The sequence below is a fragment of the Hyperolius riggenbachi genome, chromosome 11 (assembly GCF_040937935.1).
Source record: "Hyperolius riggenbachi isolate aHypRig1 chromosome 11, aHypRig1.pri, whole genome shotgun sequence".
Lineage (NCBI taxonomy): Eukaryota > Metazoa > Chordata > Amphibia > Anura > Hyperoliidae > Hyperolius > Hyperolius riggenbachi.
In genome coordinates this window covers 176,909,236-176,935,516 of record NC_090656.1, presented here as the reverse complement: position 1 = coordinate 176,935,516, position 26,281 = coordinate 176,909,236, and the positions used below count along the sequence as shown (strand labels likewise).

The following is a 26,281-nucleotide window of genomic DNA, read 5'->3' as shown; positions in this document are numbered from 1 at the left end:
AGAGTGAGAAAGAAAGTACACTCCCACACAGAACTTTTCTGCTGTTATCATGCAGTTGTGATTTTAGGACATATTTTTGTGGCACCAAAATAGGAAATTACGGTAGATTTGTCTCTATCTCCTACGTGCTCTTTGTCTTTCACTTTGGGGGCAGGAAGCAGAGGTTGAAAAATCTCAGACGATGTCCTTGCACTTAAATCATTTTTGAAATTTTCTATTACAGTTAGTTCTAGTATGTCCTGTCATATTGAGTTGCCTTTACATACTTTCCAGACATTGCAAAGAAGTATTTCAGACTGGCTGAGGTGCTGTATTACAAAGTTCTGGAATCCATTATTGAGCAGGAGAAGAAAAGACTGGGGGATGCTGATCTCTCTGTGAGTACCATTTGTTTTCTTTTCTGTATGAACAATTTATTTTTAATTGCAGAAACATATACAGGGAATATCCATGTAAAAAATCATAAGACAAATTGCAAAAACCGGCAAATACAATACAGTATAAATGCTTGTATACAGGATTGTAGCCGGTCTAGGAGCTCCTCCCAGGTTGATCACACTGCTTATAACAACATAATAAAATATAGCGCCTAAAATCTCTGTTAAACTTCACAGGACTAAAGAGCCGAAGGGGGTGACCTCCATGATCAGTCTGAAATTTAAGTACCACCCGGGCGCTCCGAATAAAAGTAAAGGAAAGTAAGCGAACGCCAGATGGAGGGAAAGAGGCGAGGGGAGAGGCAAGAGGGAATAAGAGAGGAGGGCTCCCAGCAAAGGTCATAAGTACCCTACCTAACCTCAGACTGTACATCAGTAATTCTCTAACCTGAAGGGACACCAGAAACTAAAGATGAGACAACATTTCTACGGGCCAGAAATCTCAACCCATAACTTGTTTGTACACATCCCGATCCTTGAATTCCACCCACTCTGCCCGGGTGACAATGAATTTGTCAAATAATTCTCTCAGTGGCAGTAAGGTCCATTATGTTTTCAGTGCCTTTTGTTCTAATGAACCAGTCCTCACCTGAGACCAGAAACCAGTCAACTTCGGGCATGACCACCAGATATGTAAAATATCATCTGTGTCAGTGAGGCATCTCCATCACTTATCTGAAAGGTGTGTCTGAAATTTTGGGCAACCTGGTCGACATCCAGTACAACCCGTAGAAAAGTTTTGTTCACAGGTGATCACATTAAAGTGTACCTGAGCTGAGTAAAAATAAGTGTTATACATAGGGTTTCCTCCAGCCCTATCTGCACGGATCGCTCCCACGTCACTGTCCTCAGCCTTCTCCTGCTTTGGTCCTGGGTCCCGTAACTTCCTCCAGTCGCGGCCAGTCTGACGCAAGAGAAACAAGTAATATGCTTCTCCATGAGTTCTCCTAGACTTGACCATCATTAGGACTGTATGATCCCAGATGCAATCAGTGATACCACCAATGGTATAGTAGCAGTCTGCACACCAAATGTCAGTACTATCCTTTAGTGATACAAATGTTCATCCTGCCCTGACAAAGAGGACTCATGAGGGCCCCCAAAACAATTGTTGGCTTCAGCTTTGCTTATGCATATCATATGGGCATTTGGTGTGCGGACTGTTACTGTACTATTACTGTAAGTTAACATTCTTCCCAGTCAAATTGGAATGTTTCTTGGGAAGAAGAGATGATATGAGCTAACCAATCTGTCTAAACAAGACTCAAATTGTGCAAAGAAGAACATTAGATTTCCAGTTGAAAGCTACCACCTAGTGGGCAGCCAATAGAAACACAATGCACAACCTCTTAAAAGCCCTAGGGACCTCAGGTGCAGCAGCATAAAGAAGAGCTTGAGCTGGGGAGCTTGTTTACATTTATTTCATAAAAGATTTTAGTGCACTAAGGAGATCCTGAAGTCTACTTAAAGGACAGCTATCACAAAACATTATAACATTTAACCCCTTCACCCTTCACCATGCTACTATAGATAAAAACCCACACATTTTATTTGCCTATTTTTCCCAGCTGTCACAACATTTAAATTATTTTCCAAGTACAATGTATGGGGACAATACATTATTTGGAAATACTGTAAATATTTTTGTGTTTTGTGTACCCTCTCAATAATAACACCCTGAAATAACAGTAATATGACCTCATGGCATACATATTAAAAAAAAAGCTAAGACCCTAAAGTAACTATTTAAGTCAGTAGTTGTGCACAGACGCTGTACGCACTAGATGACAAATGCCCGGGCAGAAGGCCGCCGGCAGTGTCGCAATCTTTGCCAGCGGGACCACTTATGTGGAGGACCGAAACTGTGACGAGGGACTAAGACTGCTGCTAGGGGCTGGAAGAAGCCCCAGGTGTGTAAAATCTGTTCAGTATTGCTCGCATTTGGAAGTTCTTTTTATTAAGGAAGGATGTCTCTGCAATAGGTAATTGGGAAACTTTCCGCTTTTTTTTATAAGATTTCGTTTTCTGGAATGCACAAATTTAGAATATCCTCTCTAATCTCTTTTAATACAACAGATGGAGGATTGTCGAATCATTAGTGGCATGTTCTGTTTCTTTGCAGGGTATTTTGGAGCAGGAGATCTTCCACAAGTCTCTGGTGGCGTGCTGCCTTGAAATTACCATCTTTTCATACAAGCCTCCAGGCAACTTCCCTCAGATTCTGCTCATGTTTGACTTGGCACCATACCATTTCTACAAGGTACGTAGAGAAGGAGAGGATGTGATTAGTTATGTCAGGCATAGGATCTCTATATTGTGCACCCACACTGCAGATAATATCTTATTCTTTAATATGTATATAGCATCAAATGCTTAAAATATTGTGAAATGTGATTTCTGTTAAAGATAACACGATAGACTGGCCTAGTTTTTCTGCATGCTTCTAGATCTGCTATGCTGTTGGTATAGCTAAGGGCATGAGTGGAATTCTGCCGAGTGGCATGAACTTCACACTTCCGCTGAGTCACAGTATACAGTACATTTTGTTCTAATTTTGTTACCTTTTATAGTACAAATAAGTTGGAAATCCTCTTGCCTGTGCCTTTCAGAAGCTTGCAGCAAGGATGTTACACTGTGGGACACAATGTTACACACTGGGATACTCCTATTCCCATAAGAGGGGGTCAACATGGTGGCAGGGCCAAATGCAATATATGTATTGTGCCAAAGATCCTGTCAGTCCTGCAATTCATCTTTGATGCCCCCGCCCCCCATTGTTCACACCCCTTCCCTTGCCTCTCCTTGTTGCTCTTCACGGCCTGGGGGCCCATATTACAAGGGTCATAAAACAAGTGTGGCCCTCATGATCTTCACACCCATAACAAGTGTAGCCACACAAACTCCTGATCTGAAGTACAGTCTGCTGTATCATAGTATGGTAAGGTTAGTAGTTGGGGTCCTTCAGAGTTCTGGGCCCCCCTGCAATCGCAGGTATTGTTCCCCTCTAGTTATGCCCCTGGATCCTGTGGCCCCCCAGTGGTTTCAGCATTCTGCTGCCCCCATACCTTGTGGCAACTTTCCAATGTCCCCTATAGTGTGTCCCGTCTTCCCAGTAGCCCTGTACTGTGTTCCGGCTTCCCGGTGCCCCTGTACTGTGTTCCTGCTTCCCGGTGCCCCTGTACTGTGTTCCGGGTTCCCAGTGCCCCTGTACTGTGTTCTGGCTTCCCAGTGCCCCTGTACTGTGTTCCGGCTTCCCAGTGCCCCTGTACTGTGTTCCGGCTTCCCTGTGCCCCTGTACTGTGTCCCGGCTTCCCAGTGCCCCTGTACTGTGTCCTGGCTTCCCAGTGCCCCTGTACTGTGTCCTGGCTTCCCAGTGCCCCTGTACTGTGTTCTGGCTTCCCAGTGCCCCTGTACTGTGTTCCGGCTTCCCTGTGCCCCTGTACTGTGTCCCGGCTTCCCAGTGCCCCTGTACTGTGTCCTGGCTTCCCAGTGCCCCTGTACTGTGTCCTGGCTTCCCAGTGCCCCTGTACTGTGTTCCGGCTTCCCGGTGCCCCTGTACTGTGTTCCGGCTTCCCAGTGCCCCTGTACTGTGTTCCGGCTTCCCGGTGCCCCTGTACTGTGTTCCTGCTTCCCGGTGCCCCTGTACTGTGTTCCGGGTTCCCAGTGCCCCTGTACTGTGTTCTGGCTTCCCAGTGCCCCTGTACTGTGTTCCGGCTTCCCAGTGCCCCTGTACTGTGTTCCGGCTTCCCTGTGCCCCTGTACTGTGTCCCGGCTTCCCAGTGCCCCTGTACTGTGTCCTGGCTTCCCAGTGCCCCTGTACTGTGTCCTGGCTTCCCAGTGCCCCTGTACTGTGTTCTGGCTTCCCAGTGCCCATGTACTGTGTTCCGGCTTCCCTGTGCCCCTGTACTGTGTCCCGGCTTCCCAGTGCCCCTGTACTGTGTCCTGGCTTCCCAGTGCCCCTGTACTGTGTTCTGGCTTCCCAGTGCCCCTGTACTGTGTTCCGGCTTCCCGGTGCTCCTGTACTGTGTTCCGGCTTTCCAGTGCCCCTGTACTGTGTTCCGGCTTCCCAGTGCCCCTGTACAGTGGTCTGGCTTCCCAGTGCCCCTGTACTGTGTCCCGGCTTCCCAGTGCCCCTGTACTGTGTTCCGGCTTCCCGGTGCCCCTGTACTGTGTTCCGGCTTCCCAGTGCCCCTGTACTGTGTTCCGGCTTCCCAGTGCCCCTGTACTGTGTTCCGGCTTCCCGGTGCCCCTGTACTGTGTTCCGGCTTCCCAGTGCCTCTGTACTGTGTTCCGGCTTCCCAGTGCCCCTGTACTGTGTTCCGGCTTCCCAGTGCCCCTGTACTGTGCTCCGCCTTCCCAGTGCCCCTGTACTGTGTTCCGGCTTCCCAGTGCCCCTGTACTGTGTCCCGGCTTTCCAGTGCCCCTGTACTGTGTCCCGGCTTCCCAGTGCCCCTGTACTGTGTCCCGGCTTCCCAGTGCCCCTGTACTGTGTCCCGGCTTCCCAGTGCCCCTGTACTGTGTCCCGGCTTCCCAGTGCCCCTGTACTGTGTTCTGGCTTCCCAGTGCCCCTGTACTGTGTTCCGGCTTCCCAGTGCCCCTGTACTGTGCTCCGGCTTCCCAGTGCCCCTGTACTGTGCTCCGGCTTCCCAGTGCCCCTGTACTGTGTTCCGGCTTCCCAGTGCCCATGTACTGTGTTCCGGCTTCCTGGTGCCCCTGTACTGTGTTCCGGCTTCCCGGTGCCCCTGTACTGTGTTCCGGCTTCCCGGTGCCCCTGTGTACTGTGTTCCGGCTTCCCGGTGCTCCTGTACTGTGTTCCGGTGCCCCTGTACTGTGTTCCGGCTTCCCAGTGCCCCTGTACTGTGTCCTGGCTTCCCAGTGCTCCTGTACTGTGTTCCGGCTTCCCAGTGCCCCTGTACTGTGTCCCGGCTTCCCAGTGCCCCTGTACTGTGTCCCGGCTTCCCAGTGCCCCTGTACTGTGTCTCGGCTTCCCAGTGCCCCTGTGCTGTGTTCTGGCTTCCCAGTGCCCCTGTACTGTGTTCTGGCTTCCCAGTGCCTCTGTACTGTGTTCCGGCTTTCCAGTGCCCCTGTACTGTGTTCCGGCTTCCCAGTGCCCCTGCACTGTGTTCCGGCTTCCCAGTGCCCCTGTACTGTGTTCCGGCTTCCCAGTGCCCCTGTACTGTGTTCCGGCTTCCCGGTGCCCCTGTACTGTATTCCGGCTTCCCGGTGACCCTGTACTGTGTTCCAGCTTCCCAGTAGCCTTGTACTGTGTCCTGGCTTCCCAGTGCCCCTGTACTGTGTTCCGGCTTCCCATTGCCCCTGTACTGTGTTCCGGCTTCCCAGTGCCCCTGTACTGTGTTCCGGCTTCCCGGTGCCCCTGTACTGTATTCCGGCTTCCCGGTGACCCTGTACTGTGTTCCAGCTTCCCAGTAGCCTTGTACTGTGTTCCGGCTTCCCAGTGCCCCTGTACTGTGTCCTGGCTTCCCAGTGCCCCTGTACTGTGTCCTGGCTTCCCAGTGCCCCTGTACTGTGTTCCGGCTTCCCAGTGCCCCTGTACTGTGTTCCGGCTTCCCAGTGCCCCTGTACTGTGTTCCGGCTTCCCAGTGCCCCTGTACTGTGTTCCGGCTTCCCAGTGCCCCTGTACTGTATTCCGGCTTCCCAGTGCCCCTGTACTGTGTTCCGGCTTCCCGGTGCCCCTGTACTGTATTCCGGCTTCCCAGTGACCCTGTACTGTGTTCCAGCTTCCCAGTAGCCTTGTACTGTGTCCTGGCTTCCCAGTGCCCCTGTACTGTGTTCCGGCTTTCCAGTGCCCCTGTACTGTGTTCCGGCTTCCCAGTGCCCCTGTACTGTGTTCCGGCTTCCCGGTGCCCCTGTACTGTATTCTGGCTTCCCGGTGCTCCTGTACTGTGTTCCGGCTTCCCAGTGCTCCTGTACTGTGTTCCGGCTTCCCAGTGCCCCTGTACTGTGTTCCGGCTTCCCGGTGCCCATGTACTGTGCTCCGGCTTCCCAGTGCCCCTGTACTGTGTTCCGGCTTCCCGGTGCCCCTGTACTGTGCTCCAGCTTCCCGGTGCCCCTGTACTGTGTTCCGGCTTCCCGGTGCCCCTGTACTGTGTTCCGGCTTCCCGGTGCCCCTGTACTGTGCTCCGGCTTCCCAGGGCCCCTGTACTGTGTTCCGGCTTCCCAGTGACCATGTACTGTGTTCCGGCTTCCCAGTGCCCCTGTACTGTGTTCCGGCTTCCCAGTGCCCCTGTGCTGTGTTCCGGCTTCCCGGTGCCCCTGTACTGTGTTCCGGCTTCCCGGTGCTCCTTTACTGTGTTCCGGTGCCCCTGTACTGTGTTCCGGCTTCCCAGTGACCCTATACTGTGTTCCAGCTTCCCAGTAGCCTTGTACTGTGTCCTGGCTTCCCAGTGCCCCTGTACTGTGTTCCGGCTTTCCAGTGCCCCTGTACTGTGTTCCGGCTTCCCAGTGCCCCTGTACTGTGTTCCGGCTTCCCGGTGCCCCTGTACTGTATTCCGGCTTCCCAGTGACCCTGTACTGTGTTCCAGCTTCCCAGTAGCCTTGTACTGTGTTCCGGCTTCCCAGTGCCCCTGTACTGTGTTCCGGCTTCCCTGTGCCCCTGTACTGTGTTCCGGCTTCCCAGTGCTCCTGTACTGTGTTCCGGCTTCCCAGTGCCCCTGTACTGTGTTCCGGCTTCCCGGTGCCCCTGTACTGTGTTCCGGCTTCCCGGTGCCCCTGTACTGTGCTCCAGCTTCCCGGTGCCCCTGTACTGTGTTCCGGCTTCCCGGTGCCCCTGTACTGTGTCCCGGCTTCCCGGTGCCCCTGTACTGTGCTCTGGCTTCCCAGGGCCCCTGTACTGTGTTCCGGCTTCCCAGTGACCATGTACTGTGTTCCGGCTTCCCAGTGCCCCTGTACTGTGTTCCGGCTTCCCGGTGCCCCTGTACTGTGTTCCGGATTCCCGGTGCCCCTGTACTGTGTTCCGGCTTCCCGGTGCTCCTTTACTGTGTTCCGGTGCCCCTGTACTGTGTTCCGGCTTCCCGGTGCCCCTGTACTGTGTTCCGGCTTCCCTGTGCCCCTGTACTGTGTTCCGGCTTCCCGGTGCCCCTGTACTGTGTTCCGGCTTCCCGGTGCCCCTGTACTGTGTTCCGGCTTCCCGGTGCCCCTGTACTGTGTTCCGGCTTCCCGGTGCCCCTGTACTGTGTTCCGGCTTCCCGGTGCCCCTGTACTGTGTCCTGGCTTCCCGGTGCCCCTGTACTGTGTTCCGGCTTCCCAGTGCCCCTGTACTGTGTTCCGGCTTCCCAGTGCCCCTGTACTGTGTTCCGGCTTCCCAGTGCCCCTGTACAGTGGTCTGGCTTCCCAGTGCCCCTGTACTGTGTCCCGGCTTCCCAGTGCCCCTGTACTGTGTTCCGGCTTCCCGGTGCCCCTGTACTGTGTTCCGGCTTCCCGGTGCCCCTGTACTGTGTTCCGGCTTCCCGGTGCCCCTGTACTGTGTTCCGGCTTCCCAGTGCCCCTGTACTGTGTTCCGGCTTCCCAGTGCCCATGTACTGTGTTCCGGCTTCCCGGTGCCCCTGTACTGTGTTCCGGCTTCCCGGTGCCCCTGTACTGTGTTCCGGCTTCCCGGTGCCCCTGTACTGTGTTCCGGCTTCCCGGTGCCCCTGTACTGTGTTCCGGTGCCCCTGTACTGTGTTCCGGTGCCCCTGTACTGTGTCCCGGCTTTCCAGTGCCCCTGTACTGTGTTCCGGCTTCCCAGTGCCCCTGTACTGTGTTCCGGCTTCCCAGTGCCCCTGTACTGTGTTCCGACTTCCCAGTGCCACTGTACTGTGTTCCGGCTTCCCGGTGACCCTGTACTGTGTTCCAGCTTCCCAGTAGCCTTGTACTGTGTCCCGGCTTCCCAGTGCCCCTGTACTGTGTTCCGGCTTCCCGGTGCCCCTGTACTGTGTTCCGGCTTCCCGGTGCCCCTGTACTGTGTTCCGGCTTCCCGGTGCCCCTGTACTGTGTTCCGGCTTCCCAGTGCCCCTGTACTGTGTTCCGGCTTCCCAGTGCCCATGTACTGTGTTCCGGCTTCCCGGTGCCCCTGTACTGTGTTCCGGCTTCCCGGTGCCCCTGTACTGTGTTCCGGCTTCCCGTTGCCCCAGTACTGTGTTCCGGCTTCCCGGTGCTCCTGTACTGTGTTCCGGTGCCCCTGTACTGTGTTCCGGTGCCCCTGTACTGTGTCCCGGCTTTCCAGTGCCCCTGTACTGTGTTCCGGCTTCCCAGTGCCCCTGTACTGTGTTCCGGCTTCCCAGTGCCCCTGTACTGTGTTCCGGCTTCCCAGTGCCACTGTACTGTGTTCCGGCTTCCCGGTGCCCCTGTACTGTATTCCGGCTTCCCGGTGACCCTGTACTGTGTTCCAGCTTCCCAGTAGCCTTGTACTGTGTCCTGGCTTCCCAGTGCCCCTGTACTGTGTTCCGGCTTCCCAGTGCCCCTGTACTGTGTTCCGGCTTCCCAGTGCCCCTGTACTGTGTTCCGGCTTCCCAGTGACCCTGTACTGTGTTCCGGCTTCCCAGTAGCCTTGTACTGTGTCCTGGCTTCCCAGTGCCCCTGTACTGTGTTCCGGCTTCCCAGTGCCCCTGTACTGTGTTCCGGCTTCCCGGTGCCCCTGTACTGTATTCCGGCTTCCCAGTGACCCTGTACTGTATTCCGGCTTCCCAGTGACCCTGTACTGTGTTCCGGCTTCCCAGTAGCCTTGTACTGTGTTCCGGCTTCCCAGTGCCCCTGTACTGTGTTCCGGCTTCCCTGTGCCCCTGTACTGTGTTCCGGCTTCCCAGTGTCCCTGTACTGTGTTCCGGCTTCCCAGTGTCCATGTACTGTGTTCCGGCTTCCCAGGGCCCTGTACTGTGTTCCGGCTTCCCAGTGCCTCTGTACTGTGCTCCGGCTTCCCAGTGGCCCTGTACTGTGTTCCGGCTTCCTGGTGCCCCTGTACTGTGTTCCGGCTTCCCGGTGCCCCTGTACTGTGCTCCGGCTTCCCGGTGCCCCTGTACTGTGTTCCGGCTTCCCAGTGCCCATGTACTGTGTTCCGGCTTCCCGGTGCCCCGGTACTGTGTTCCGGCTTCCCAGTGCCCCTGTACTGTGTTCCGGCTTCCCAGTGCCACTGTACTGTGTTCCGGCTTCCCGGTGCCCCTGTACTGTATTCCGGCTTCCCGGTGACCCTGTACTGTGTTCCAGCTTCCCAGTAGCCTTGTACTGTGTCCTGGCTTCCCAGTAGCCTTGTACTGTGTTCCGGCTTCCCAGTGCCCCTGTACTGTGTTCCGGCTTCCCAGTGCCCCTGTACTGTGTTCCGGCTTCCCGGTGCCCCTGTACTGTATTCCGGCTTCCCGGTGACCCTGTACTGTGTTCCGGCTTCCCAGTAGCCTTGTACTGTGTTCCGGCTTCCCAGTGCCCCTGTACTGTGTCCTGGCTTCCCAGTGCCCCTGTACTGTGTTCCGGCTTCCCAGTGCCCCTGTACTGTGTTCCGGCTTCCCAGTGCCCCTGTACTGTGTTCCGGCTTCCCAGTGCCCCTGTACTGTGTTCCGGCTTCCCAGTGCCCCTGTACTGTGTTCCGGCTTCCCGGTGCCCCTGTACTGTATTCCGGCTTCCCAGTGACCCTGTACTGTGTTCCGGCTTCCCAGTAGCCTTGTACTGTGTCCTGGCTTCCCAGTGCCCCTGTACTGTGTTCCGGCTTCCCAGTGCCCCTGTACTGTGTTCCGGCTTCCCGGTGCCCCTGTACTGTATTCCGGCTTCCCAGTGACCCTGTACTGTGTTCCAGCTTCCCAGTAGCCTTGTACTGTGTTCCGGCTTCCCAGTGCCCCTGTACTGTGTTCCGGCTTCCCAGTGCCCCTGTACTGTGTTCCGGCTTCCCTGTGCCCCTGTACTGTGTTCTGGCTTCCCATTGTCCATGTACTGTGTTCCGGCTTCCCAGTGCCCCTGTGTGGTGTTCCGGCTTCCCAGTGCCCCTGTACTGTGCTCCGGCTTCCCAGTGCCCTTGTACTGTGTTCCGGCTTCCCGGTGCCCCTGTACTGTGTTCCGGCTTCCCGGTGCCCCTGTACTGTGTTCCGGCTTCCCGGTGCCCCTGTACTGTGCTCCGGCTTCCCGGTGCCCCTGTACTGTGTTCCGGCTTCCCAGTGCCCCTGTACTGTGTTCCGGCTTCCCGGTGCCCCTGTACTGTGTTCCGGCTTCCCGGTGCCCCTGTACTGTGTCCTGGCTTCCCGGTGCCCCTGTACTGTGTTCCGGCTTCCCAGTGCCCATGTACTGTGTTCCGGCTTCCCGGTGCCCCTGTACTGTGTTCCGGCTTCCCGGTGCCCCTGTACTGTGTTCCGGCTTCCCGGTGCCCCTGTACTGTGTCCCGGCTTCCCGGTGCCCCTGTACTGTGCTCCGGCTTCCCAGTGCCCCTGTACTGTGTTCCGGCTTCCCAGTGCCCATGTACTGTGTTCCGGCTTCCCAGTGCCCCTGTACTGTGTTCCGGCTTCCCGGTGCCCCTGTACTGTGTTCCGGCTTCCCGGTGCCCCTGTACTGTGTTCCGGCTTCCCGGTGCCCCTGTACTGTGTTCCGGCTTCCCAGTGCCCCTGTACTGTGTTCCGGCTTCCCGGTGCCCCTGTACTGTATTCCGGCTTCCCAGTGCCCCTGTACTGTGCTCCGGCTTCCCAGTGCCCCTGTACTGTGTTCTGGCTTCCCGGTGCCCCTGTACTGTGTTCCGGCTTCCCGGTGCCCCTGTACTGTGCTCCGGCTACCCAGTGCCCCTGTACTGTGTTCCGGCTTCCCAGTGCCCATGTACTGTGTTCCGGCTTCCCAGTGCCCCTGTACTGTTTTCCGGCTTCCCGGTGCCCCTGTACTGTTTTCCGGCTTCCCGGTGCCCCTGTACTGTGTTCCGGCTTCCCGGTGCCCCTGTACTGTGTTCCGGCTTCCCGGTGCTCCTGTACTGTGTTCCGGTGCCCCTGTACTGTGTCCCGGCTTCCCGGTGCCCCTGTACTGTGCTCCGCCATCCCAGTGCCCCTGTACTGTGTTTCGGCTTCCCAGTGCCCATGTACTGTGTTCCGGCTTCCCAGTGCCCCTGTACTGTGTTCCGGCTTCCCAGTGCCCCTGTACTGTGTCCTGGCTTCCCAGTGCCCCTGTACTGTGTTCCGGCTTCCCAGTGCCCCTGTACTGTGTCCCGGCTTCCCAGTGCCCCTGTACTGTGTTTCGGCTTCCCAGTGTCCCTGTACTGTGTTTCGGCTTCCCAGTGCCCCTGTACTGTGTTCCGGCTTCCCAGTGCCCCTGTACTGTGTTCCGGCTTCCCTGTGCCCCTGTACTGTGTTCCGGCTTCCCGGTGCCCCTGTACTGTGGTCTTGATTGGCCAGTTTAACCTGCTCCATGTAGTATAAAGCTTTTGAATACTATGAATAGATTGTGTAGGTACGCTCTCATACTACATGGAGGTGGTGGAATTGGCCAGTCAAGATTGAATGCATGTGCCCACCTTTAGTCTTCAGTGGCCATACAGACAGTAATGCAAACCAGATTTTAGTCATGTGCAGAAAAAGTTTCAAGTTTTTGTGGTCTGTCTGTTCTTGGTGACTGAGTCACTAGACAGGAAGTGAATTCAAATCATCTTACCGGACCTAGATAAGATTTGTCACTGTGAATTCAATGTTAGGTCTCGTTTCTGCAGCTATGATATTCCGTTACAATATCAGTAGCATATTTATAACACAGGTTATTTGAATACTGTGTGAGTATTTGTTCCGTTAATATACGGTGACCATACGTCCCGCTTTACCCGGGACGCGTCTCGCCTTCGGGGGGCGCTGTCCCAGGCTGCATGAGGTCCCGGGAAACGTCCCGCTTTTAGCAGCGGGACGTGCCGGCCTCGGGACTCTGGCCACCGTACAGTGAACTAGCCGCAGCGTCTACTAGACGCTGCGCTAGTTCATTCCTCCGGACGCCATCTTGCCGTAGCCCTGCTCTGCCTGTGAGAGGCTGAGCGGGAGATTGAAGATCGTCCAGGCCAGGGGAAGCTGCACACACCAGAGGCCGGCTGCGTGAGGGGACGTCTTCTGCCAGGTGAGTAAATGCTTTTTCTTGCAGGTGAAGTGTTTGCCCACATTGTGTACATTTTGTACTGACATATTTGCCCGCAGTGCATTTATCTTATACTGACATGTTTGCCCGCAGTGCGGTTATCTTGTACTGACATGTTTGCCCGCAGTGCGTTTATCTTGTACTGACATGTTTGCCCGCAGTGCGTTTATCTTGTACTGACATGTTTGCCCGCAGTGCGTTTATCTTGTACTGACATGTATGCCCGCAGTGCGTTTATCTTGTACTGACATGTTTGCCCGCAGTGCGTTTATCTTGTATTGACATGTTTGCCCGCAGTGCGTTTATCTTGTACTGACATGTTTGCCCGCAGTGCGTTTATCTTGTACTGACATGTTTGCCCGCAGTGCGTTTATCTTGTACTGACATGTTTGGCCGCAGTGCGTTTATCTTGTACTGACATGTATGCCCGCAGTGCGTTTATCTTGTACTGACATGTTTGGCCGCAGTGCGTTTATCTTGTACTGACATGTATGCCCGCAGTGCGTTTATCTTGTACTGACATGTTTGCCCGCAGTGCATTTATTTTATGCTGACATGTTGCCCGCAATGCGTTTATTTTGTGCTGAAATGTTGCCCGCAATGCATTTATTTTGGGCTGAAATGTTGTCCATTGCTTTAATTTTGTGGTGTCTGGGGTAACTGTTGCTGCATTTATTATTTAATGGTCATAGTTGGCTGTGTTTGCTGCTTTGGGGTTATGGCATACCATTAAATAGCATCACACAGTTTCTGCACACCTATGATGTGAATCCACGTTTGACCACATCACGGCGTAAACACTGCTTTCTTATGCCTCGCTGTTGCATCATTACGTTAGCTCCGCCCATAGAATGTCATGGCCACGCCCATTTTTCGCGCGCGCTGCAGACACCACATTTTACGGCGCGGCGCCGCACCCCCCTGTTTTTCGCCCTCCCCCCCCCCCCCCCCCCCAATTCCTCCCGGCCCAGGTTGAGCCTACAAAAATCTGGTCACTCTAGTTAATATACGGTGTATTATGTTACAGGTTATTGAACTGTTGATTAAAGCAGAAGAAGGCTTATGTCGGGAAGTGGTAAAACACCTCAACCAGGTAGAGGAGCAGATTCTGCAGAGCATGGCGTGGGCTCAGGACTCCCCCTTATGGGACAAGATCAAAGATCATGATGGAAAACTTCCACTGTGTGAGGAGGTACGTCATGCTTATCTACAGGGTTTTGCCTTTTTTACCTGTTTTATATTATATTGTTAGGGAATACCGTATATACTCGGATATAAGTCGACTTCATGTATAAGTCGACCCCAATATTTGACCCCCTTAAGCTGGATTTTTTAAATTACTCAAATATAAGTCTATCCAGCAAAGTTAATGATTGCACTTGAGGACCAGGAGAAGCAGTGCAACCAAAATGGCTGCATTTCAATAATTATAGCATCTATTAACCCCTCCTATTCCCCAAGTGCAGCCAATAACTCCTCCAGGGCTCCGCATGCAGCCAATAACCTTTCCTGCTTTGACCTCCCCTCCCACCCACCTAAAGGAGTGCTGCCTCTCAATGCCCCATCCACCCACAGCGCCTAAACTGTCAGCTTCTCTGACCCCTCCCATCTTGTAGCCTCACCCAGAGCGCAGCAGCAGCAGAAGTGCGGGATGGGAGCTCTGCACTGGCCACAGTCTGGACAAGCCTGAGCCTGCAGTGCAGCCCACGCCCGCTGACACTTGTTCTGGTTCATCAGCAGAACTGACCACAGATCTCCAGAATCCCCTCTGCAGTCTGGATCCAGCCAGCCATAAAGCTGTGCCCACAGTACATTTGCAGAGATGCTGAAAATCATGCATATGACATGTGGAGTATATGTGTGAGGGAAGGGGTGCTTCCGAACTGCAGGCTGGGATAGCTAGTTTGCTTTTTCTTTCTGATCCCCTAATACCCATTTCTGGACACTGCAAGAAATCTCTCTCTTGCAGTCAGGGGGGAGATAAGCTACTGCTAAATATGTTGTTTGGAAGTCAGTGGAGCTTAGCAAGAAAGCAGAGAACCCCCCTCCCCTTTGACTCCAGAGATTAAATATTTCTCTCCCTCCCTGCAGCGCTGAAGCTGTTAGCTTCTCTGATCACCCCCTCTCACCCACCACAGCCTAGACTGGCTGCCTCTTACTGTCCATCCCCACTCCTCCATGGTGTAGTACAATGTGTCCAGCAGAAGTCGTATTCCTCATCAATCTAGCGCTGGGATCTGCACACTCTCCCGTAATTCACTCACGCTGGTCTGCATTAGCGTACGTTCCGACATCACATGTATCTGAAACGAAAGTACGCTATGCAGACCAGCGTGAGAGAAGAACGAGAGAGGATGCAGAGCCCGGCACTAGATTGATGAGGGACGTGACTTCCGTGACTTCCGCTGGACACACTGCATTATATCATGTAGGAGGGGGGAACGGACAGTGTGAGGCAGCGACACTAGGGTGTGGGGGGTGGGAGGGGGGATCAGAGAAACTAACAGCTCCTGCCCTGGAAGGAGAAAAAGGGAAGGCAGCATCCCACATCCAGGCTGTAAGTGGAGAAATTTAGAACTGTCTCGAGTATAAGGCGACCCCCCCACTTTTATACTGTGAGTCAGTCCTAAATTTCTCGACTTATAGCCGAGTATATACGGTATATAAAGTTAGCCTCACACTGGGGGTTGATTTTTTTTAGTTTAAACCTGCTAGATATATTTTTGGGTCTACTCCAGCGAAAGTGCTTTTGCTTTCCCTCAATCAATTAGTATTTCATATTGAGAGCAGGAGAGGCCACTGCTATGATGCGAAGTGTCTGCAGGACAAGCAGCAGACCAATGACTTTACACTACATCAAACAATGCAAGATCATGCAAAGCACATTCACTGCACCTCTGAAATGTTTAATAGCCCTTGTTGGGAAATGTATAATAGCCCTTGTTGGGAAATGTTTACAGCCTGCATACACTGAGTATACAGTATTTCAATAACACATATCTGTGTGTGATGCAAGGGAACAACAAGCTAAGACACAGAACATTCATATCGGTTTTCCTCCTGGCAGACTCAAAAGAGCCAGAGCTGCAGCCACTAGGGTGTGCTCAGTAGGCAGTAAAAGTGTTAGCGAGTCTTGCCCAAGGTCTCCTTACTAAACAGGTGCTGGCTTACTGAACAGGAAGAGCTGAGATTTGAACCCTGGTCTCCTGTGTCAGATGCAGAGAGAGAGAGCTTAACCAGTGCACTATCCAGCCACTCTATACATCAGATGATGCACAGACAGCACTGTCTAATACGCACACTTGTGCACTGTGCAGCACTGACTGATAATGCATTGCTGCATGCATTTATGTGCACAACACAGCACTGCCCCATTCAGTGTAGTTGACTTTATTAAAGAGTACCAAGTTTGTAATGTTAATAAGCTTTCATGTAAAGATTTGTGTTAGAGCTGCAAGGATCAGCAGTTGTCATCGTCATTAACTCACCTTCTCGTCCGTAAATCAGAGGTCAGAAACTCTACCCCTCCATTGGTAAAACCGCTGTGCTGTTTTGTTTTTTTTCTAAAGTGTTCCAAACTCTGCAGCAACCCCTACCAGTGTTGCCTCAGGTCTCGTCAATGCAGGTGGCATGGCCACAGAGCTTCCAAACAATTTTAATAAAAATGGCTATGGCAGTCTTGTCAATAAAGTGGAGGCGGAGTTTCAGACCACTGAAGATTTACAGGTGAGTTATTGATGCTGACCTGTAAGCCTTTGAGTATTTGCACCTCAGGCATGGCCATTAGTGGCCTAGTTTTGCTCATAAAAAATGTAAAGTTCTCTGGGTGTTCAGTTTTAAAAAAGTTATTTATATGATAATACCTGCACAGACGAAAGTGGCTTTTTTGGAATTGTTATCCTGCCCTCTGTGACCACTGTATAGTATTGCCGCAACACAGTCCCAGTATTAGATGAGGTTTTTCAGTATTACATGATTCTATTTCTGTATTTTTCAGGTTATGCACCCGCAGCATTTTGAAAGCTCTACTGGTAACAGCACTAGTACCACAGCGCCTCTTACTCCAAGAAGAGTAAACGAGATCCGCACAGGTGTGTCTGGTCTGGGGAGAAGTGAGTTGTTTTACTTATCTGCTCTGCCAAGCTTGTATTATGTAACCCGGTCACCATGTCTCTGCGATGGAAACGTGGTATACACAAAACCATTTGTTGGGACAAGAGGATAGCAATGCTGGGAAATGAGGGTAAATTATAGGGCCTGCTAGAACAGGACTTTTCAACCCTGTCCTCAAGTACCACCAACAGTACATGTTTTGCAGAAAACCACAAACATTCACAGGTGAGGTAATTAGTGTCTCAGCAGAGCTGATTAACTGCCTCTGTGGATTTCCACAAAACATGCACTGTTGGTGGTATTTAAGGACAGGGTTGGAAAGCCCTGTGCTAGAAAACAGGATATTTTCTTAAAGTATTCCAGCAAAAATATGTGTGTTTTAGCAAAACACTTTGTGGGAAGCTTTCTGCACCAGCTCATAGATCCCCATCTCCCCAGTGACTTCCAACTACCCTCCTCTAGTTAATTTGAAGCCACACCTACCTACCAGAGGCAAATAGCCATGTTAGGCTATAAAGCCCGGTGCACACCTTCAATTTTGATTGGCCAAACACTAACCAATTCTACCACCTCCTTGTAGTATGAGGTCCAACACATATTGGATACTTTAAACAGATTGTATAGATAAGCTCTCATACTGCATCATGGTGGTAAAATTGGTCAGTGATTGACCAATCAATGTTGAAAGTGTGCACCAGGCTTCTTAGGCCTCCAGGGAGGTATGGTTTCACCCAACAGCAATCTTTCCTGTATGAGCATGTGGCTAAAGGAGTGTTTCAGACTGGTTGCAACCAGGCAGATCCAGCTTTTGAAACCATCAGTTTTTAAAAGAGGCAAAGGTTGCCATATGTATTTCCTTTTAAACAACACCAGTTGCCTGACAATCCTTCTGATCTCTTAAGGTAGCCACTTATGGTACAATTTTCTGAACGATCTTTTACAAACGATTCTTTGTATGATCAGTCGTAAATGCTAGTTCGTGACCACTAATGGGGTAAAATCTCCTGACCAATCCGATCAGATTAATGTAATAGATCCAGGATGCTTTTTTTCTAACCTAGGGAGCAGGGGATGGTGTAGCTGGGAGGCAGTGGGGGTTATTGTAGCTGGGGGGAGGGGGGGGCAGCAGGGGTTACTTTGGCTGGAGAGTAAAGCTTGGATAGAGACAGCCTGGGGGAAGCTCCACAAGACGCCCCTGCACCATGGATGCACCAGGTTTAGTATATTTTTTATTATTATTTCCCTGGTTTTTGTCCTCTAAACCTAGGTGCATCTGATGGTCATGGAATGAGTTACCGTATTTTTCGGACCATAAGACTCATAAGGTCTTATGGTCCGAAAAATACGGTAACTCATTCCTTCTCTTTAATTTTAGGGATACTCTAGTCAGTGAGAGGAATGTGAAAGCTTCTTTCTTTTTCTTTTAAAGAGCCTGGGCCGGAGCTCCAGCTCCCGCTCACTGGGATTGTACCAGAGATTAACTAAAGTAAAGAATCAATATTTACCTGGGGCTTCCTCCAGCCCCATGAACACGTGTGAGTCCCTCACTGTCCTCCCGCGGTCTGCCGTTCAGCCGCGATTAGCCCGTTAACTTGCTCAGTCTCGTCCAGTCTGGGTCCTCTGTGCATGCGGGAGACTAAAACTGACGTCGCTGAGCAAGTTACAGGGGCTGATTGCGGCTGAACAGCAGACCGCGGAGGATGGTGAGGGATTTGCATGTGTTTATGGGGCTGGAGGAAGCCTTGAGTAAGTATCGATTTTTTACATTATTTGATCTCTGGTTTCCTTTAACATCTGGGAGACGCTCCTCTCCTGGCTTGGGCACAGTGGAGCTGCACTTGCGAAAGCACAGGCAGGCCTGCTCAGCAGTAGCACAAGTGGCTCCAGCTTACTGTGCAGGAATGGCCGTACTTGTGCAGCCGAATATGGCCAGGCTTGTGCCTGAAGAGGAGCACGTGGTACAGATGTTCCCACTCACAAGCCCTTGTCGGTTTTCTTCAGGGGGTCTGTACTCGGTGAAGAGGGAACAGAGGCTTCTCTCTTCCTAGGTAAGTATGTGTGTTTTTGTACCCGAGGTTTGTGATTAATGTCTGGCCTTATTAGCTGCATGCAATTTAGAGACTGATTCAGCCAGTGAGATCAGCAGGACTGATAGGCAACTGGTATTGTTTACATCGGTTCGGGACCACGTATAGTTAAAACTACGCTGCACTTGTGGCTGCCTAAGCCTGATGCGGCATAGTTAACACCACCCAATCCCAAGCACAGGACGCAATAGTGCATCCCCACCAGCACAGGTCTTGGCTTTCTAAAGACAGAAAAGCTCAGTAGCTCGAACAGGGGCCATTTTCATTGGCTCCTGATCATTGTGAGCCAATTACAGTGATCAGGAAGCGTAAAAAAAAAAAACAAGCCTCTGGTCATTAAAGGACAACTGAAGTGAGAAGAATATGGAGGCTGATATATTTATTTCCTTTGGAACAATACCAGTTGCCTGGCAGTCTTGCTGATCTATTTGGCTGCAGTAGTTCCTGAATAACACCAGAAACAAGCATGCAGCTAGTCTTGTCAGATCTGACAATAATGTCAAACTTCTGATCTGCTGCATGCTTGTTCACAGTGCATGGCTAAACGTATTAGAGGCAGAGGATCAGCAGGACAGCCAGGCAACTGGTGTTGCTTTAAAGGAAGTAAATATGTCAACCTCCATATCCCACTTGTTACAGTTTTCCTTTAAAGGGGACCAGAAGCGCCAGTCCTAAATAGGTCAAAAGGAAATGTATATGGCAGCCTTCATATCCTTCACTACAGGGTCCTTTTACCTCAGTGATAAAAATGAATTGCATTCGTGTATTGTACATAAACTATCATTCATTGCATTATTGGTTTAACCATGAACATATCTATTTGTTTTTCCTCTGCTTCTCCAGAGCTGTCCTCCTCACCCTCGCTGTGTGAACGGTACAGCTCTCCGGTTGCTAGCACGGCTCGGAGGCGACTGTTTGTAGACTCAGAAAGCCCATCTGATGGAGGAAGCCCGGCCCAAGCCTCTCCACACTCTGCTGCTGAAAATACTGCACCTGTTCCTGGACAGACACTGGTGACTATGGCAACAGCTACAGTCACTGCTAACAATGGGCAGACAGTCACCATCCCTGTGCAAGGTAATGCAGTGACATAGCGATGGCATAATGTAAAATCCACTAGGTTATTGACCTTGCACCATTTTTTATTTTAAAAACTCTCCCAGCAGGGAAAATACATTTTGCATTAATTTGATTTTTCAAACAAAACTTGAAACCCATTTCTACCACAAAATGTGAGGCATTAGAAGCCTTTTAAGTACTCTTTTTAAAGCAAACTTGTGACATGGACGAAAAAATTTTACATGCTCACTCCCATGGTCCAGAGTCTTCCCGTGTCCTCCTCAACTACACCATTGCTGGCCAGGCCCCTTTTTTAATTCCCAGCCATGCTCCCGTGTACAAGCACAGCCGTACTGCTAATGCACGGCCGCCTTACACAGTAAGTCAACTCATGACAACAAGTAACTCATGAAAAAGCAACTTTGGCTTACTGCACAGGTGCGGCCGTGCTAGCACATGCACAGTACAACTGCACTCGTATACAAAAAGAACATATCCAACAAGCCCTTGTCGGATATTTTTGGAGGGGGGCTACACAGCATCGGTGGGCACCAAGATGGATCAGGAAACCTCTGGACTATTCAGAGGGTTCCCCCCAGGTGAGTAAGTACCTAAGGCTGCATACACACTTGAGATAAAAGTCTTTGGAAAAGGCAAGATCACAGACCAATTTTACCCCATTCCATGTAGTATGAGAGCCATACTCTACACAGTCTATTCTATGGAGCTGCACTCCCCATCAGATAAAATCTTTGCAAGATGCTGCACACAAAGATGCGCGTACACATTCAAAAGATCATTATCTGCAAAAGATCTCTTCCTGCAAAAGATCCATTCCTGCAAAATGCATTCATAGTCTATGAGATCTGCAGATCCTCATACACACCTTGTTTAACTGACTTCATCTGCATAGCTGGCAATCATCTGCAGATCAGAAAATACATCCTGGTGGATCTGATCTGCAGATGATTGCCTGTTAAACAAGGTGTGTATGATGATCTGCAGATCTCATAGACTATGAATGCATTTTGCAGGAATGGATCTTTTGCAGGAAGAGATAATGATCTTTTGAGTGTGTACGGGCATCTTTGTGTGCAGCATCCTGCAAAGATTTTATCTGATGGGGAGTGCAGCTCCATAGAATAGACTGTGTAGAGTATGGCTCTCATACTACATGGAAGGGGTAAAATTGGTCTGTGATCTTGCCCTTTCCAAAGACTTTTATCTCAAGTGTGTATGCAGCATATCTTTTATCATGTCACAAGTGTCTTGTCTTGCCTTTAAAGGACATCCAAGGTGAAAAAAACTGATGAGAAAACCAATTGTATCTATCCTACTTCTAAAAATGACCTTTTTTTTTAGATATCCCACATTTTTATTTTATACTGTAATCTAGTTTTTAAGTTTTGACTGTTTCATTGTCTCTGCTCAATAACACCTTCATTGACGTATGTTAGAGCTCCAGTCTATGAATCATTGCCCCTTTTTAGCTCTTTCCTGCTTCAGGAAGCCGTTTACTGACAGGAAAATATTTTATGGCTGTAATTACTTATCAGTGAGGGTAAGGCTATAGTCTGACCCAGTACAACCCGGTCCCGACCCAGATAGACACCTGCATACCTGATGTTTAACTCTTTCAGGCAGAGAAAGGAAAAAAGGAACGCAGCATAGTTATTTGTGTGCTTGACACTATACATAGACATGTCTATCTCATTATGCAACATATCGCCTCGGTTGTCCTTTAACGGCCTTTAAAGACCGTTAGTTGGAAACAGAAGCCTGTTACAAAAAAAAAAAAGTATCTTTAGTATAGATTCTGCTTCCTAACTGTTAACCACTTCCCGACCGCCCACTACACAGGGGCGGCGGGGAAGTGGAGCCCTGCAGGACGGCCTCACCCACAGAGGCGGCGGTCCATTTAAGGGCATGGGCGGAGCGATCGCGTCATCCGTGACGCGATCCTCCGCCGGCGCCTGTCACCGCTCGCTCGCCGCAACATCCCGCCGGCTATACGGAAGCGCCGGCGGGATGTTAACCCCGCGATCGCCGCATACAAAGTGTATAATACACTTTGTAATGTTTAATTGTGTCCGAGGGACCACCAGGGCAGGCTGCAGCCACCCTAGTCTGCACCCAAGCACACTGATTTCTCCCCCCCCTGCCCCAGATCGCCCACAGCACCCATCAGACCCCCCCCTGCCCACCCCCCAGACCCCTGTTTGCACCCAATCACCCCCCTAATCACCCATCAATCACTCCCTGTCACTATCTGTCAACGCTATTTTTTTTTTATCCCCCCCCCCTGCTCCCTGCCCCCTCCTGATCACCCCCCACCCCTCAGATTCTCCCCAGACCCCCCCCCCAGACCACCCCCCCCTGTTTACTGTATGCATCTATCCCCCTGATCACCTGTCAATCACCTGTCAATCACCCGTCAATCACCCATCAATCACCCATCAATCACCCCCTGTCACTGCCACCCATCAATCAGCCCCTAACCTGCCCCTTGCGGGCAATCTGATCACCCCCCCACACCAATAGATCGCCCACAGATCCGACATCAGATCACCTCCCAAATCCATTGTTTACATCTATTCTCTCCTCTAAACACCCACTAATTACCCATCAATCACCCATCAATCACCCCCTATCACCACTTGTCACTTTTACCTATCAGATCAGACCCTAATCTGCCCCTTGCGGGCACCCAATCACCCGCCCACACGCTCAGATTGCCCTCTGACCCCCCCTTATCAATTCGCCAGTGCATTAATTACATCTGTCCTTCCCTGTAATAACCCACTGATCACCTGTCAATCACCTGCCAATCACCTATCACCCATCAATCACCCCCTGTCACTGCCACCCAACAATCAGCCCCTAACCTGCCCCTTGCGGGCAATCTGATCACCCACCCACACCAATAGATCGCCCGCAGATCCGACATCAGATCACCACCCAAGCGCAGTGTTTCCATCTATTCTCTCCTCTAAACACCCACTAATTACCCATCAATCACCCATCAATCACTCCCTATCACCACCTGTCACTGTTACCTATCAGATCAGACCCTAATCTGCCCCTTGCGGGCACCCAATCGACCGCCTACACGCTCAGATTGCCCTCAGACCCCCCCTTATCAATTCGCCAGTGCAATATTTACATCTGTTCTCCCCTGTAATAACCCACTGATTACCTGTCAATCACCTATCAATCACCCATCAATCACCCCCTGTCACTGCCACCCATCAATCACCCCCTGTCACTGCCACCCATCAATCACCCGCTGTCACTGCCACCCATCAATCAGCCCCTAACCTGCCCCTTGCGGGCAAACTGATCACCCACCCACACCAATAGATCGCCCGCAGATCCGACATCAGATCACCACCCAAGCGCAGTGTTTCCATCTATTCTCTACCCTAAACACCCACTAATTACCCATCAATCACCCCCTGTCACTGCTACCTATCAGATTAGACCCCTATCTGCCCCTAGGGCACTCAATCACCCGCCCACACCCTCAGAATGCCCTCAGACCCCAGCCCTGATCACCTCGCCAGTGCATTGCTTGCATCCATTCCCCCCTCTAATCACACCTTGAGACACCCATCAATCACCTCCTGTCACCCCCTAGCACACCTACCCATCAGATCAGGCCCCAATTTGCCCCGTGTGGGCTCCTGATCACTCGGCCAAACCCTCAGACCCCCTTCCGATCACCTCCCCAGTGCATGGATTGCATCTATTTTCCCCTCTAACCACCCCCTGAGACACCCATCAATCACCTCCTGTCACCCCCCTAGCACTCCTATCCATCAGATCAGGCCCAATACAACCTGTCATCTAAAAGGCCACCCTGCTTATGACCGGTTCCACAAAATTCGCCCCCTCATAGACCACCTGTCATCAAAATTTGCAGATGCTTATACCCCTGAACAGTCATTTTGAGACATTTGGTTTCCAGACTACTCACGGTTTTGGGCCTGTAAAATGCCAGGGCGGTATAGGAACCCCACAAGTGACCCCATTTTAGAAAAAAAAGACACCCCAAGGTATTATGTTAGGTGTATGACGAGTTCATAGAAGATTTAATTTTTTGTCAAAAGTTAGCGGAAATTAATTTTTATTGGTTTTTTTTCACAAAGTGTCATTTTTCACTAACTTGTGACAAAAAATAAAATCTTCTATGAACTCGCCATACACCTAACGGAATACCTTGGGGTGTCTTCTTTCTAAAATGGGGTCACTTGTGGGGTTCCTATACTGCCCTGGCATTTTAGGGGCCCTAAACCGCGAAGAGTAGTCTAGAAAACAAATGCTTCAAAATGACCTGTGAATAGGACGTTGGGCCCCTTAGCGCACCTAGGCTGCAAAAAAGTGTCACACATGTGGTACCGCCGTACTCAGGAAAAGTAGTATAATGTGTTTTGGGGTGTATTTTTACACATACCCATGCTGGGTGGGAGAAATTTCTATGTAAATGGACAATTGTGTGTAAAAAAATCAAACAATTGTCATTTACAGAGATATTTCTCCCACTTAGCATGGGTATGTGTAAAAATACACCCCAAAACGCATTATACTACTTCTCCTGAGTACAGCGGTACCACATGTGTGGCACTTTTTTACACCCTAAGTACGCTAAGGGGCCCAAAGTCCAATGAGTACCTTTAGGATTTCACAGGTCATTTTGCGACATTTGGTTTCAAGACTACTCCTCACGGTTTAGGGCCCCTAAAATGCCAGGGCAGTATAGGAACCCCACAAATGACCCCATTCTAGAAAGAAGACACCCAAAGGTATTCCGTACGGAGTATGGTGAGTTCATAGAAGATTTTATTTTTTGTCACAAGTTAGCGGAAAATGACACTTTGTGAAAAAAAACTATTAAAATCAATTTCCGCTAACTTGTGACAAAAAAATAAAAACTTCTATGAACTCACCATACTCCTAACGGAATACCTTGGGGTGTCTTCTTTCTAAAATGGGGTCATTAGTGGGGTTCCTATACTGCCCTGGCATTTTAGGGGCCCTAAACCGTGAGGAGTAGTCTTGAAACAAAAATGACCTGTGAAATCCTAAAGGTGCTCATTGGACTTTGGGCCCCTTAGTGCAGTTAGGGTGCAAAAAAGTGCCACACATGTGGTATCGCCGTACTCGGGAGAAGTAGTACAATGTGTTTTGGGGTGTATTTTTACACATACCCATGCTGGGTGGGAGAAATACCTCTGTAAATGACAATCTTTTGATTTTTTTACACACAATTGTCCATTTACAGAGGTATTTCTCCCACCCAGCATGGGTATGTGTAAAAATACACCCCAAAACACATTGTACTACTTCTCCCGAGTATGGCGATACCACATGTGTGGCACTTTTTTGCACCCTAACTGCGCTAAAGGGCCCAAAGTCCAATGAGTACCTTTAGGATTTCACAGGTCATTTTGAGAAATTTCGTTTCAAGACTACTCCTCACGGTTTAGGGCCCCTAAAATGCCAGGGCAGTATAGGAACCCCACAAATGACCCCATTTTAGAAAGAAGACACCCCAAGGTATTCCGTTAGGAGTATGGTGAGTTCATAGAAGATTTTATTTTTTGTCAAAAGTTAGCGGAAATTGATTTTAATTGTGTTTTTTCACAAAGTGTCATTTTCCGCTAACTTGTGACAAAAAATAAAATCTTCTATGAACTCGCCATACTACTAACGGAATACCTTGGGGTGTCTTCTTTCTAAAATGGGGTCATTTGTGGGGTTCCTATACTGCCCTGGCATTTTAGGGGCCCTAAACCGTGAGGAGTAGTCTTGAAACGAAATTTCTCAAAATGACCTGTGAAATCCTAAAGGTACTCATTGGACTTTGGGCCCTTTAGCGCAGTTAGGGTGCAAAAAAGTGCCACACATGTGGTATCGCCGTACTCAGGAGAAGTAGTATAATGTGTTTTGTGGTGTATTTTTACACATACCCATGCTGAGTGGGAGAAATATCTCTGTAAATGGACAATTGTGTGTAAAAAAAATTAACAAATTGTCATTTACAGAGATATTTCTCCCACCCAGCATGGGTATGTGTAAAAATACACCCCAAAACACATTATACTACTTCTCCTGAGTACGGCAATACCACATGTGTGGCACTTTTTTGCAGCCTAACTGCGCTAAGGGGTCCAAAGTCCAATGAGCACCTTTAGGCTTTACAGGGGTGCTTACAATTTAGCACCCCCCAAAATGTCAGGACAGTAAACACACCCCACAAATGATCCCATTTTGGAAAGTAGACCCTTCAAGGTATTCAGAGAGGGGCATGGTGAGTCCGTGGCAGATTTCATTTTTTTTGTCGCAATTTAGAAGAAATGGAAACTTTTTTTTTTTTTTTTTTTTCTCACAAAGTGTCATTTTCCGCTTACTTGTGACAAAAAATAATATCTTCTATGAACTCACTATGCCTCTCAGTGAATACTTTGGGATGTCTTCTTTCCAAAATGGGGTCATTTGGGGGGTATTTATACTATCCTG

The 26,281-nt window shown here is 50.5% G+C and overlaps 1 protein-coding gene across 2 annotated transcripts in view; it reads left to right on the top strand.

Moving 5' to 3' along the window:
• Positions 1–26,281, top strand: part of RBL2 (RB transcriptional corepressor like 2) — a 118,131-nt gene that overhangs the window by 73,869 nt on the left and 17,981 nt on the right. For both annotated transcript variants that reach the window (XM_068260973.1, XM_068260972.1), the window contains exons 11-15: positions 274–377; positions 2,560–2,697; positions 13,531–13,695; positions 16,501–16,594; positions 19,547–19,780. In XM_068260973.1, coding sequence (XP_068117074.1) covers positions 274–377; positions 2,560–2,697; positions 13,531–13,695; positions 16,501–16,594; positions 19,547–19,780 — 735 coding nt within the window. The remainder of the gene's footprint in view (positions 1–273; positions 378–2,559; positions 2,698–13,530; positions 13,696–16,500; positions 16,595–19,546; positions 19,781–26,281) is intronic.